The sequence below is a fragment of the Fulmarus glacialis genome, unplaced genomic scaffold (assembly GCF_000690835.1).
Source record: "Fulmarus glacialis isolate BGI_N327 unplaced genomic scaffold, ASM69083v1 scaffold36230, whole genome shotgun sequence".
In the NCBI taxonomy this organism is placed as follows: Eukaryota; Metazoa; Chordata; class Aves; order Procellariiformes; family Procellariidae; genus Fulmarus; species Fulmarus glacialis.
The window spans coordinates 147-14,602 of NW_009190215.1; the positions used below are offsets into that span (position 1 = coordinate 147).

Sequence of the window (14,456 nt, forward strand, 5' to 3'; positions counted from 1 at the left end):
AAGATATTAATAGACTAAACCACCCCAGCAAAGGAGTTTTCAGAGATGTTTAATATCGTAATTTTGAGACACGAAGGCAAAAGGGTAGAAAGAGAAAACCACAAGCTCAATTCTGGGTGTTTATGCACGTTTATCCTATTCATCTTTGCTTTTGACACCACTGAAAAGATTTGAGAGAGCTTGCTGGTATGAATCAGGCTCCTGGAAGAATTTACTTGGTTGTACTGTTGCTTGCTTGAATTTTTCCTGTCTTTCTTTCTGGATTTTACTGTACACGTTGCTACGATGTTCTGGAGTGGGTTATACCGAGGAGGGGTGGTCTTAGGACAGTGAAACTTTTCACAAATTACATAACCAACTTTCGTTATTGCAACAATCCATCTGCAGTTGGTACAATTCTGTTAGCAGTTGTGTATACACACGTACAGCCAGCAAGGCACCTGTGGAAACCAAGCTCAGAATAAAGCATTTACTGGATTGGACTTAAAATATGCCACTTCCCTCAAATGGTCCCTCGTCACCAGATGATTTGAACTCAGTAAAACTGGGTCACATGAAGAGCAAGGAGGAGGGAGAAAAAATAAGCCATGCTGCTTGTTTCTCCTTAGAGCATTATAGATGATTTGCATAATAGAAACTTAGAGAAACCTTTCTTGCTTTGCCGTTAAACTTGCTGCTGATATTTGAACCCCGAATATTTTTCTCTACTATGTACTGGAATACTCCAGCTGCAGTCTTGCAATTGCAGCTTCCAGTCACAATGTTAATACGCTACCTCTGGATTCGGTATTCTAGCCTCTGTTCTGATACTTGCACACACTGTTGCTGTATGGCACGTTTCCCTTCTTACAACGTGAAGGATGCTACAAGCCTGTTTGATACAGGAAGGAGTACAGACTCTCGAGGTTGCTGGCATTTCACAATTACTCACCACTTGCAACATTCTGGACTGTAATGGACTGATCCAGCGATCCAGTGTACAAGTACTTATCATCTTTTGAGAAGCAAGCACAGCAAATGCCTTTCAGGAGAGATGTAGGCTGAAAATGGATGATTAGGGTTAGATTGTTACGCTGGTAAATACAGGTTGAGGTGAAGATGCATTCGAGTATTCAGTGGTTATTCAATGCTTAAGAATAAAGGTAATAAATAAAGATTTTTACAAGAGCGATCCTGGAAGAAGGGTGGGAGGTATCACAAAATAAAGCCCCTAGCTTCTGAAGCACTCTATAGCTGTGCAGGGAAGACAGCCTAGTATGGCTGTACAAAAGCCCGTTATTCCACCTATGGAAAGCAGTAGCTCAGATGCGTGCGTGGTGTCTTGTCAGGTGAAAGAGTAACAGCATTAATCCAGCCTCCTCCATCACTGTTTTTTTCCCTGCTGGATTCTCCTGAGCTAGCCCAATTTACCCCTTCTGTTGCTATTGTTAACTTGTGAAGTCTCATTCTTTTCACTGATTTGTGTCATCTAGCTTACACCAGCTAAATGAGCAGTAATAAGCTGTAAATAAATAACTCCTATGACTTATGTTTAGTGTCAGAGTGGTGTTAACAGCACTCATTCACTTAGACAGCATTGACACCTTGATAGTGTATCTAGATGTAAGGATGCTTTAAAATCAGACCTAGCTGCTGAGAATAGTTTGCTGCCTGTCAGTCTGAACAGCTACGTACAGGATTTGGGTATTCTCTTTGAGAGCTGGGAATCCTGTCAGTTGGATCTTCCCTGACAGCTCAGGGCGGTAAACGACTATTGACAATCTTACCATTGTAGTACCTTATAATAGCACATCTCGTGTTCCTGCTAGCTGATAGAACTCCAAGTCCCAGAGGCACTGCAGGGAATCTTCAGATCCACTGAGTGCACACTGCTCTCCGTGGCTGCTTTCCAAACAGGTGATCTGGCTTCTGTGACCTTCCAAAGGAAACACTTGGGCCCGAAGGCAGTCATAAAGGAATAAGTCCCTGCTAGTCACGCTGTAGAGGACTCTGTAATCTGCAAGGACAGCCGCTCTGGAAATCAGAGAGCCAGGGATCTGAGTTTTAAAGGTGTAGGCGGGCCTGTTGATCACTGGGCATGGATCTGCAGGGATAATACCTAGCACAAGGACTAAATCATCGTATGTTATGGCAAGCTGCTTTTCCTGCTTGTTGATTGCCATGTCGTTGACTGGTTTCTGTTACTCTGGGGGTGAGATGCACGCTACATCCTGCCTGGAGTTCAGTAGAACGTCAAGGACTGTTCCAGATATAAGCCCTGTGAAAAGGAGCTGGTTTTGCTCAGATATTTCCAGGCATCTCACTCGGGCAGAGGTGTCCAGTGTGTCACACACTTCACCTGTGAAACAGAAGGAAATCAGCAGGACTGTTCTTACTCCAACTGCATGCGAATGTCTTCCCTCAGATGGGGCTCATGATTGGCTTCTTTATTTGTGAAATAATTCGCATATTATTCATATTTCCAGTTTTCCCATGTCATAATAATAAGCTATTCTAGAAAAAAACTTTGGAGAGGAGATTAAAAAGCTCTCCAAGCCTGAAACAAATTTTCCTGAATCTCACGCTTAGAAAAAGCAGAAAGGAGCAGACTATGCTTGTCATGTGCTCAGAAAGCTAACCCTACCTTTGCTGCCTCTATGAGTTGTTTAGTTTCTATCCTACCCCATATGCAGGCTTAATTTAATGCAGTATTTCTGAGATGCAGTTCACCTTCTGTGGTGTCCCAAATGACGGCTTTATGTGTGTCTTCAGGCTTGGTAAAATAGACATAGTTCCCCCCATGGGACAGTGCAGCGCAGCCTGTATTTCGGACAGGTGCCAAGGTTTTCTGCTGATGATTGTAAATGAGGTTCCACACTCCTAGAGACGGTGCACTTTGGGAGGCAGAAACCAGAGTGCAGTCGCACAGGGCCAAGAGTGTTACTGGTGCTCCCATGCCATCCAGTATGTCAGGCAGCAACCCCTGGTCTGATAAACTCCACACCTGGGAAAAGCTGGGGTGGGGAGAAGTCATCAGTGCCTGAGCTGCTTTATTCCTTAGTCCTGTTTAAGCAGTAAAACAATTTACCTTAACTAACTTGTACAGAAACATAAGTAAAGTCAAAGGATAACATCCTAATACTAGAAGGCAAAACATTGCCTTTGTACTCTAAAACAAATGTTTGAAGCACCTGGAGCCATTCAGCCCCCTTGCTTCCTTTGCTTTGAAAGATGCCTAAATAGATCCTGCACATTTTGAACTGTGCTGGCTATTTACCTTTTTCTTTGGCAAGAGATGGTCCTCCAGATGTTGTGTATTCATTCCATCTGGCTCCTGCTCACAAGGCAGCTTTTAGGAGTTCAAATTTAAAACATTTCATAAATGAAATAGTATTTCAGGCCGCGGGCTTACACTGGCTTGAGGCTGACCCTCTGAATTGATAAAGTGCTCTCCATTCAGTGTCAAAAATAAAAGGAGAACAGAAAGGCTTGAGGCAATAAAGAGAAGGGTCAATGGTCATCTTCTTTTTAGAAGTGTGGCAGTATTGGAAACATGTTCAGAACTGCAAATCCAACCCCCAGACAGGTTGCTGGGGATCAAAACGACCCCTTTACTAGATCGGGGCGCATTCTGTAAGCTGGATTTGTAAGAGGTGCTTCTGATTGGGAAGGTGCCCAGCCTTCCTCCCTCCCTACCAGGACAGATGCAGCCTGAGAACCCGTAACAATAATGCTGTTGCCAGCAGAGATAACAGCCGTATGAACCACTCCTTCATGTTCCAAATCTGCCACTAGGAGCCTGTGGAATCCCTTTGGGTCTGCCAGGTACACTTGCACGTACTCCTCAAAGCTTAAAACAATAAAATGTTAGTTACTGATTTGTTGAGCTGAGGAAGTCTCTAATCCCCTTCAACTCCATGTCCTTATGCATACCATTTAATTCCTATACTTCTTTAAAGGTAAGGCCAAAGGGTGGCTTAGAAACCCTAAAAAATAATCATGCCAACTTAAGTCCTTTTCACTACTTAGATCTCACTTATTCCCTTGAGAAAGGGCTCCTGGTACACAGGCAATGTTCTGACTATTCACAAAGAGAATTTCACCCAATCTTTGTTACCCCCTTAGGCACAATAGTTTAATAAGGCCAGGCTAATGGGAAATTCCACATGCTGGCCCTTTTTAAAGGACACTTGGCATGTGGGAGAGCAGCTATTACCAAACTTTCCTAAGGAACGGGTGCTATTGAACCTGCAGCCAGAATGGATTCATCTTCTGATGCCACCACAAAGCAAACCCTTCCAGGAAGCTTCTCTAGCAAACTCTATCAGAAGAGATCTGCGCAAAAAAAAGGCAAGAGTAAGACCTGAAGCTAGGATAGCTGAGCTGCCTCTTTCATGAAGGAGAGAGGATAGATTGGCAGTGAAATTTAATTTGGCCGCATGGTATTGGGCAGAGCTATAAGATGCAGAAGCGTAGAAAGTGTTATGCTTGTCCATTTGGGAACTAGGATATGGAAGTCTGAGGAGGATGCTCTATTCAGAATGGAGAAGGAGAGCCCGTTGGTTACCAGATCTGTTGTCTGGCTCAGTAAACCTCTGGATATTATAAGAAAATAAAAGCAATATTATAAGAAAGTTGAACAGATGGATGTGTACCATGGATAGAGATCCCATGTGCTAAATCCCATTATCATCTTCCCTTGCTTCTGGATCAGAACACTGGATGTTGGTGTTTCTTTATGTAGTCATGATAGCTGACATTTGGATCTCAGCTCACTGGTGTTGCTGTTCCACAGACTCAAAGTGTTCCTCCTTCAGACACAGTCATAATCACCAGCCTTGGGCTGAATACTGCAGAACACATCCATCCATGCATCTTACGCCTCTCCAGAAATCTGGAAGATGAGTTTTGATGTCTCCAGGTGCCAAGCATTGACCTAGTAAAGAGGTGGCAAAAGAAGTAGGAGTAGCGAGGACTGAGGTAGCTTTTCTGTCTACAACCTTTGTGATTGTGGCTGTAACTTCTAAAGTTCTTGTTCTTTCAGCACGCTTTAAGTTAGAGACTGGCCATACCTTTGTATCTGAGGAAGAATATAGAATCATGGCCCCTTATCAACGTGAAGGTGATGTGAGGGCTGTTCTTCGATATGCGTATCCTGGATAATAAACCTTGCTCTGGCAGAAATCGAATTCCAGATGCACAGACTGTGCATGGCAGCTGAAACAGCACAGGTTCCTTTTCCACACACTTTCACGCATGTCACCTCAGCTATAAAATAAGACGAGGATTCACAGAATGAGGGATTTTCAGAGCTTTCAGCAATTGGGAGAATGCTGGCAGCTGGGAGGTGTCTGTGTGCCTACAGCTCAAGGATCCCCAAGCTGTCAGAGCTCTTTTCAGACATGAAAAGAGCTTTCCAACCATAAAAAGTGAAGAAGGCTCACTGGAGTGCCCAGGAAGGGCGATCAGCCTCTCAAAAACTTCCATATTCCAGACAAGCATTGAGCTGTCCTGGGAACCTGCCACTGCCAGCCAGTAATCAGAACTAAATGCCATCACTGTGACACCTGCCATGAGATACAAAGAGGAAAGGCTGTTCTTGATACCACAGACAGAAGAGAGACATTTTGAGATTGTTAATATGCTATGTTTCCCCAACTGGACCCCCCCCATATACTGTCTGAACCCCGTAGTCTGTGCCAAGAGCAAGATTAGGTTCCCTCAGACATATCTAGGTCAGTGTGTGCTTTTGTTGTCCTGACGACAAAATGACCCACTTTATCCTCATTCGTTGAAGCAATTGCGAATGGGACTGGTGCAAGACTGAGCACAAAGGCAAATGGACCTTTATCCTGCCTTTGTGTAAGCTCACAGGCAAAACTGTATTTCTACAGAAATAGATGTTCTCTCCTTCTTGCTCTGTGTATTTATTATGTTTCTTGGATCTCATTCATAATAGATGGATGATTAGAGATATTATTGGGCTGTATCTGTCCCCAGGACTAATCCTATCTTTGAGGAATCCGGTGAGCGTTGTGTGTAGGAGCCCACCAGGTGGCTGGAGAAATCCGCACAGTGGACTGAGAACAGGATAGGGACAGACACTGCACCAGCTTAGACGCTGCTGGCACAGCTTCCCGATTACCTCCGCGTAAGAAGGCATGAAAAAAAGAAGCCTGGCCAACACTTCTGCGTATATTTTACTCACTCCTAAGAGGGCAGAGACAAAAAAGCGTTTTAGAACATGACTGTGGTGGGCCTGTGAGAGCTACCATAGTTGTATTTTATGTTGTGATGTACAGTATGTAATGAACTGAGCTGGCCTTACCTGGCCAGGCACTTGAATGATATAAGGAAGGCTACAGTGTAAAACATGGGCAGATGTAATGGTGCAGCAGAATTTTTCCCCTGAGGCAGGAGTGGGTGTTCTGAGGAGAAGACAGAGGAGCAGCACTGTGTACCCTCTCCTCTAGTTAGCTTTAAAGCTGCAAGGGAATCCATATAGCTAACAGGTGCTTCTGCTAGGCACGGGGCAACAGGCGCTTTGGTTGTGGTAAACTATACTCAAATAGACAAAATGTCTGTTGGCAAAGAAGAAACCTCAGCTGCTCACACAGAGGCCCTACCAGAATGAGGCATTTATGAGTCTTTTGATGGATCCCAGAACAGAGAATTTTGTCACTGGTTGTAATTCCTCAGAAAAGTACTTTTACTTGGAAAAGAAGATTCCAATTCTTTCCTCTGGTAAACATTTGTGTCACGCTCTGTCACTCTGACATAGCTGTTACCTTCAGGGCTGTGTATACTGCTGACTGCTGGCTTCAAAAGGAGAAGTGTGTCCTGCACAAGGTGTAGTTTTGGACAGCTGATGCATTCAGTACATATGGCAAAGTCATCAACAACACTCTCTATTCCAGAGGCAATTATTTTACAGCTGATCCAGTTCATATTCCCTGCAGAAAGAAGTACTGTTAGAACAGAGAACATCAGCCCTGAGAATGCACAGGTATTCTGAAAAAAACTGAGATTAAAAAATGCTTTTTTGGGGAAGGAGGGGATAGAAGGTTTAACAGCCACTAGCTGTGGAACTAAGACTCATTTGCTGAGGAAGTGGAGGGCTCCCGTTGTCAGAGGTCCTTCTTTAGCCTCTTAAATGCTCTATGTATTTTTTTTTCTATTTTTTAGATTTTTTAATATGTTTTGTTCTCAGTCTTTGGAGGATCTAGATAATTTATTTCAGCTACTAAAGGACTGTGGTGATAATTCTAGGATAACAGTTTGTAAAAGTTAGCTTATTTCTCTTTTTCAAGCTTCCTTCTCACAGTGGTTATTGATGCTGTGCAGAAAGGTTGTGATTCTTACCTGTGGCTGTAGGCATGAAGCACGCCTCTGCAGAGCACTGTATACCCCCCCTTGCCCAGTCATTACCCAGCACATCCCATTTCAGCTCCTCAATTCGTCCAGCATTAAGTAAATGAAATGGCAATTCACTCAACTTCCTCGGATTGCAACAGCATCAGAGAACCAGAGTGGCTGAGGGGCTGCCTGGGAGTAGCCGGAACAGTGGATTTGAGACATGACTTGTGGATTAATCTGTTTGCTTTCACAACTTCAGTGCTAGATGCTATCTTATGGTATGCCAGACAGCACTTCCAGGACTTTCATTGTTTTCCTGTTAGTAGGAAATGTTTTTCATGATTCTAAATTTCTCTTGCTACAGTCTAAGGCAGGCTGCCTTTCTGCAGATGTGAATAATAAATTAATTCCTTCCTTGTTGCAGTAGCCTTTTACATATATGAAAACTACATGACAAAGTTTGTAAAATGACTTTAGATCTCCTTGGTTGGAAATACCTGTTTAAAAAAAAAAATCTTTGTCATTGTTGAAAGCACTGAATAGTGTTATTTACTATTATTTCCATTGTCTTCTGATTTCAGACCCTGTCCAGCAGTCTGTAGACACAGAGCCCTGGTCCAGAGCTTACAGGTATGGAAATGCCTGCTGATATTCCTCACCTTCCTGTCGGCATTAAAAGTCCTGCTAAAATGTGGCAATGTAAAAGGTTTCTTCATTCCCAAGATCCAAGTTCCCTTGAAGAAATCTGCCAGGAGAAAATGCCTCTTGATTTGGTCTTGTTTTGATAGGTAACGATTCTGCACCATTTCAACAAATTGCCTGGGAAGTGAAAAAGTAATAGATGTAGTGGAACAGGGAGCTAGAGCTGTTTTTTTTTCCTAGAGTCTCAGCACTGACAGAGTTTAAGAATAGAGAGGAGTCTAGGCAGGGTGCCCAAAAGCCCAGGACAGGAACATCCCATACTCAGAGATTTGGCTTCTCATTCTCTGCCCTCTAAGAGTACCTGTGTGCAAAGCAAAGAAGGGTGAAGCCATCTGCCTTCTGTTCTGCCAGGCACTCTCTCATGTCACTGCGTAGCCGTGCCCAGTGGAGAGGAGGAAGGCGCAGGATAGTTCTACTTGAAGAAAGGTGGCAGTGGTGAATCTTTGAGAGGACTTCATCGTCAAGGGACAAAATGTCCTTCAGCTCCATGTCTGACAGCCCATTTCTGCAAGTGAAGTGTGATATATGAAAGGAAATTATTTATGCTCCGTACCGTTTACACTGATATCCGTAGTGGGAGGGTGAGTGGTTTTTCTGGCAGTTCAAAAGTACTAGTCACTAAAAATCTCACTAGCTCACATGCACACATGGCAGTCTCAGCTGAGAGCTTAGACCCTGGATAAGCCATGGAGATCAATTTCCTTTTCTAGGTAATCCCAGAATATCTCCCTTCAAGACAATAGTTTAGGTAGGCTGCCAGGTATGAGAGGAATGTTATGCTTGCTAAATGTATGTATGAACACATTCATAGGCTCAAAGAACTGAGAGCTTTGACTGGTTTGGGCTGTATTTAGACAGATTCCCTATGAACAGCAGGAAATACGGGCTGTTCCATCAGAGATACAGCAGTACTCACTGTAAGGAAGCAATATAGCCAAGGACATGAGCCACAAGAACTGTGCTGTGTGACTTTTCCAGTCTCTAGCACAGACGGTGCATGGCGTCCTGGGCTGTGCTAGCAATCAGTAGTTCAGAAGGTGAAGTGTAAGACACCCATTTTCTGGCCTCATGGAAGGCCAGCTTGAAGAGCAGGGCTTGCCCACCACTAGGGAAGCTCTGATGGAAATAGGCCCATTGAGCTGGGCTTAGCTGTCACCTAACGCTAAGAGCATCTCTAGCATCTCCTCACGTTCCTCACTGGATAAGAGTCCTACTTCAAAGTTCGCTTCAGCCTCAGGCACAGTGTGTTGGAGAGCTTTCAGAGTATCAGGCTCTGCTGTGGAAATGGAAGTGATGATGTGGACCTTTGGAGGGCAGTCTATAGGGAGCCAGTGGAATCTGTGAGCACCATCACCAGGAAGTAATCTCTCCACGAAGTCAAGGAACACCACCAGTGTCTGTGTGCCACAATGGGAGACAGTGAGGAAGAGTTTACTGAGGAACAAGACTAAATCACTGCAAGCTTGTTTGGTCTGGGTTGGAGGAGGTGGCAAATCAAATGCTAAACACACTTGGAGACAAATGTCCTTCAGCAGGCTGTGAATGGCAGAACTGAGCTGGGATGTCCCCAGCAAACAAATCACAACTACGCTGTCTTGCCCTAAAACAGCTTGCACCTGCTCAGATAGCTTGCACATCACAGCTGTTTTTCCACAGCCTGGTGGCCCAGAAAGGATGAGGGCTGTGTGGATTTTATCATTGTTCTGCTTAATACAGTGAAAAATGTTATCCAATAAATTCTGTCTCCCACAGAAAAATCTGCAGTTCTTCAGGCACAGAGCTGTGTGGTGCCCCAGCCCCTGCAGAAGTCGCCTTGGCTCCTCGCTGATCTGTCCTCGGCATCAAAGATTCTCTAAAACCTGGTGATTAGTGACAGCAGTGAACTGCTCACAAAGTTCTTTCAGGTATTTGTTATTCTCCTTGCGCTGAGGGTTCCCAGAGTCTTTACTGTATGCCAGTGCGTGTACTTTGAGGTGTTTGGGATAATGGCTTGCAATTTTTGCTTTAAGCTTGCTGGGCAGCTGTTTTGCTTCACTGTCCTCTTTCAGCAAGGGACAGTTTGTCCCTTGCCCAATTTGTCTGTTGGAATCCTCAACCTCTCTGAGGAATATGAAAGCCCCTGGGTTGCTCTCCTGGGTATTGAGGAGACCCTGTTCAATCTCCCATTCAATTGCTACAAACAAACAAAAAAAAAATGGGGGGAGATGTGAGCATTCAGTTTCAGAACAGAACACAGGAAAAGCCATCCATCAACATGAATGTGACATCCCTTGGTCCTTCTGTATTTCACGTGATGCTAGCAGGTCAGCATTCCCCATGTCCTCTGAGCTAGGCATACTCTTGGACGTGGTCAGGGAGATTGGGGAAAAAAGGAGAAATATTTGTATCTGGTGTTTATTGTTTGCTAGTCAGCACCAACCTCCCTCCTCAGGATTTGGGATACGGCAGATAGTTAGCAAGTCTCTTCCTTCCCTGCATCTTTCCTGTTGTATACAATCTGATGTTGTCTTGAAACAAACAGCTATCCTCCCTGACAGCTCTGGTTAGGAGACGTTACAGCCCTGCCAGAACACTCCTGATTTGTGGTAGCAGTGCCTCTGCTCTGGGCCGAGCAGCCCACACCTCTCTGCCTTCTGGGCTGCCACGCGCAGCGCCGAGGCCAAGCAATGCCAGGCCTGCCCATCAGCCGGCTGCAGCACATAGCAGGTGGGCAGCACGTTCTCATCCCACCAGTACCACTGTGTCAGGAGCTGGGCAGAGTCTCCTGACAGCTGCAGAGTTAGGGCCTCAAATTCCTTCTCCGCAATGAGCCGAGGCACAGTCTGGTGCGCACAGTGGTCCCTCAGGAGTCCCTGCAACAGGCAAAAAAGGTCCGGCATTCAGGCACTGCTACTGCAGTGACAGCTGGGATGTGGACTGGCTGCTTGCCTTAGCACCTCGGATTGCCAGGGAAGGCTGCTCAGAAAACTTTCTGGTAACCACAGCGCCCTTGTGGCTTCCGTGTTGGATGGGGACAGCTAAGCAGAGTCCCAGCCTGCCCCATGGTCAGGGAGAAGTGGCTTTACAGCAGCTGCTCCTCAGGCCTTTTCAGTGTGTCTGGGGCAGGGGGAGAGTGATGGAGGTGAGGCAGTGGAAGCACAGAGCAGTATCAGTTTGAGGACTTTGGCCAACAGTGCTGTAAGATTGGCTTTGGCGTGGAGAAGAACTAAGGGAACAGGACTGAGCCTGGGGACTTTTGATCTGACTGGGCCAGGGAAGGAGATCCTGAAAAGGGTCAACATCCAGTATCCATGCAGTCTGGAAACAACCAGAATGAGCTCAAAGCGCAAACCCACTGTGTAATCGTTAGGCAGTGCCCTTCTGGTGTGTGTAAAAGGGAGGGGGAGTAGTCGAACCTTTGTGGCTGGCTCTACTGAGATTTCTAGGTACACGCTGAGAACCAGTCTGAGGAAGACACTGCCTGGGTGCCATCTGCATATGCGATATGGCGCTGCTAACAGAGGTGTGAGCTGCAGGTTGCTCAGAGATGGTGAGTTCATGGGTGCAGTAACGCTGTGGTGAGGCTCTTGTGGTCTCTGCCTCTCTGTTGCTGGCCTCTGGTGGAAGTGGCTCAGGGGAAATCAGGCACAACTTGCACAAATACTTAATTGGTTATTTATGTACTTGTGGCTTCAATTATGCTCCCTGGGACTGCATATTTATTGTCTTTGTTCAGCAAAACTTTCTTTCTCCCTTTCTAAAACCAAAACAACCTGAGGAAGCAACTTGGCACTTCTGCAGATGTCTCAGCCTCCTCTCCCTTTCTGCAAGGCTTAAAGTTCTCGGTGTGGGTTTCTGTTCGGAGCTGTCACCAAAGTGCTTCAAGGAAGGTGAGATGGGCTGCTGCCGTGTGGAGCTTTCAGTGGTTAGAAGGTGTGATCAGAGGGATTTGAGTAGGGCAGAAGCATGGAACAGGTATCAGCTTGCAGTGTGACACCCTGCTCTGTCCGTGGTGTTTGCTATGGCATTTTCATTTCTGGTTCTTTGCATGGGGAATTTGTATTTATTCCTTAGTTACTGAGAAAACCTCCTCAATATTGAGGTATTGGGCAGGAAGCAAGCTCAGAGCCAGAGCTTCTTACCTTATGTGTACCTCCGTCTACCTCTTCTATCTGCTAGTTAATACACACAACCCCTGTTATCTTCTGCTCTGAAGAGACTCTGTGTTCAGGGCTCCTTTCCTTGTGCCTGTTCAGGCTCCTTTTGTCTTTTAGGGACTACTGGCAGTTACTGACATCTCAGCCCCATCAGCTAGCTGATTTGTGAAGCTGCTCAGGCAGGCTAACTACTTTTGAAAACCACCTTACTTGTCCAGTAGAGCTGAGCGTGTGTGGCCTGCCCTGTACGTCTCCCTTTAGCCATAGGGATTGAGTATGCACTGCAGTGCTAGCACTTACAATGAGGGTGGGAGCAGCTGACAGTTTCTGGCAGGCTTCAATTTCCTCCAGAGAGAGTTGTGTTTCTGTGATCAGGGTCTACAAGCTCAGAAATACCCCATCTCAAGTCAATTACCCGCACAAAAAAATTTTTTTTTAAGATTCTTAGACTAGTCAATACTATAATAAAAACAGTGACATGGGAAAATTAAGTCATTCTATCATGTTTAATTTTGAGATCAGTCTGAACACTAGTGGTATGCAACTTTAATTACTGGAACTCTGCAAGAGATGCTGAGATATTCAAAATCTCTCAGTAGGGATTTCTCCTGTGAAAGATTTAGGGATTTGGACCATGGATGACCAAGTAAGCGACTTAGTCTTTCAGGACAAGGAACCTCAAGACTGTAGGTTATTTGCTGCAACATTTCAAGCCTATCTTCTATCATAGAATATAAGGATCCGCCACATTTCAATAGGCCCTTTTATGCTAGAAGTTCTGTGCAAATTAGTATTATTAGGACTAGTTCAACTATCCCTGAAGTATATCCAGTGGAATTTATACATGGAATTTTTTTTCCAATTGAATATAGAAACGATGATGTAAACTCTCATGTCCAGGTGCTTGAAGATGATTAGCCACCTAACTCTGCACTGAAATCCATACAACTCAAGCATGCAAATATATTTTATCCAGAAGTTCTAGGAAATTGGTACAGCAGTATTTGACTCCTAGGAGGCTTCTAAGGAGATGGAAAAACCTATGAGCATTTTGGGTTTTTTTTCCTCCATCCCCCATATTTTGATGGCCTTTAGACAGGATAGACAGGAGAGAAGTGATTTACCTCAAACATTAGGCCGTGCTTCTGACAGAAGGCCTGCACTTCTGGGTGCGCTTTCTCCAGGAGGGTCTCTCTCTGTAGCCATGTCTGCATGGAAGGATTTGTGCAGCACACTAGAAGTTAGGAATTTGGAGCTGGGTTTTTACTTTGTCTCTGTGTCATGTTAGACCTTTCAGCGAAAATGCAGTTTGTGTTGCTATCATCTAATGCGTGTTGAGTTTCATATAGATGACGTTGTGGTTAAGTCTTGTAAAACTGTGGTTTCCAGATGTCTGCAGGCCTGTGCCCACGTTACTACATTACCATTGTGAGTGCATTTTCAAGGTTCTATACTGGATTGTCACACTGTGTTTGTATTTGCTAATATGAAAACTCTGGATCTGGAAATTTTGGATTGCATAGTTATAGAATACAATACAGCAGCATTGATCCAGAAAAATGTATTTCTTTCTTACACCTTACTGCGGCAAATCCTCCGTCCTATTTTACGACCGCTCGGCCACACTGTTGGCCATCTCAGCAGTGATAAATAGCCACAACAAAAGGCAATTCTACCCACAGGGAATCTTTTCATACAGAGTCAAGTCTGTGACATTTTTATGGCCGCTTCCCCTGCTGTGCTTTTTACAAGAGAGATTACCACTTTCTAGAAAAATCTTTGTGACACCTTTTAAGTGACATATTCACTGAAGTAAATCAAACAACAAACTAGGTACATTTAAGATACATTAAGAAGACAAAGCAAGTAGGAGAAAAGGTAGGCACATATATGCACACGAACACAAGCATGAGTGCTCACTCCCAGTGCCCACATGCATGCACCCTCTTCTGTTCACTGATACACAGGTCTTATATTCATTGATACTTTTCACACCTGCAAAATTAAAAGACATGGGGAATATAAAGGACATTTTTCTCATTGCATATGTTTTATATGTTTTTATGTTTTATATGTTATGTTATGTTTATATGTTTTATAATTTCTTCAGAACTGGAATATTATCTTCCTGAAATCAATGTAAACATTCATGGCACTGCATAATCATGTGATAAAGTAGTACAAGAGGGAATGCTAAAATTAGGACGGGGAACGGCTGTATCTGCAGCTTTCCTTGGGACTGTTCTAAGTGAAAAGTGATCGCTAATGAAGTCTGTGCCAGTG

At 44.5% G+C, this 14,456-nt stretch overlaps 1 protein-coding gene across 1 annotated transcript; it reads right to left on the reverse strand.

Annotated features, from left to right (window-relative positions):
* Window positions 1–215: 215 nt before the first annotated feature.
* NWD1 (NACHT and WD repeat domain containing 1) lies at window positions 216–13,387 on the reverse strand (the record flags this gene model as incomplete). The annotated part of the gene is given in 23 exon segments (XM_009584899.1): window positions 216–376; window positions 379–440; window positions 928–1,021; window positions 1,778–2,338; window positions 2,710–2,983; window positions 3,676–3,822; window positions 3,894–3,901; window positions 4,228–4,300; window positions 5,096–5,247; window positions 5,424–5,546; window positions 6,031–6,189; window positions 6,768–6,932; window positions 7,408–7,488; window positions 7,491–7,524; window positions 7,995–8,154; window positions 8,339–8,542; window positions 8,954–9,153; window positions 9,252–9,743; window positions 9,897–10,210; window positions 10,595–10,889; window positions 12,474–12,534; window positions 12,536–12,589; window positions 13,299–13,387. Coding segments are annotated over 23 exon segments (3,963 nt in total), but the record flags the coding sequence as incomplete, so codon positions are not given.
* Between the last annotated feature and the right edge of the window lie 1,069 nt (window positions 13,388–14,456).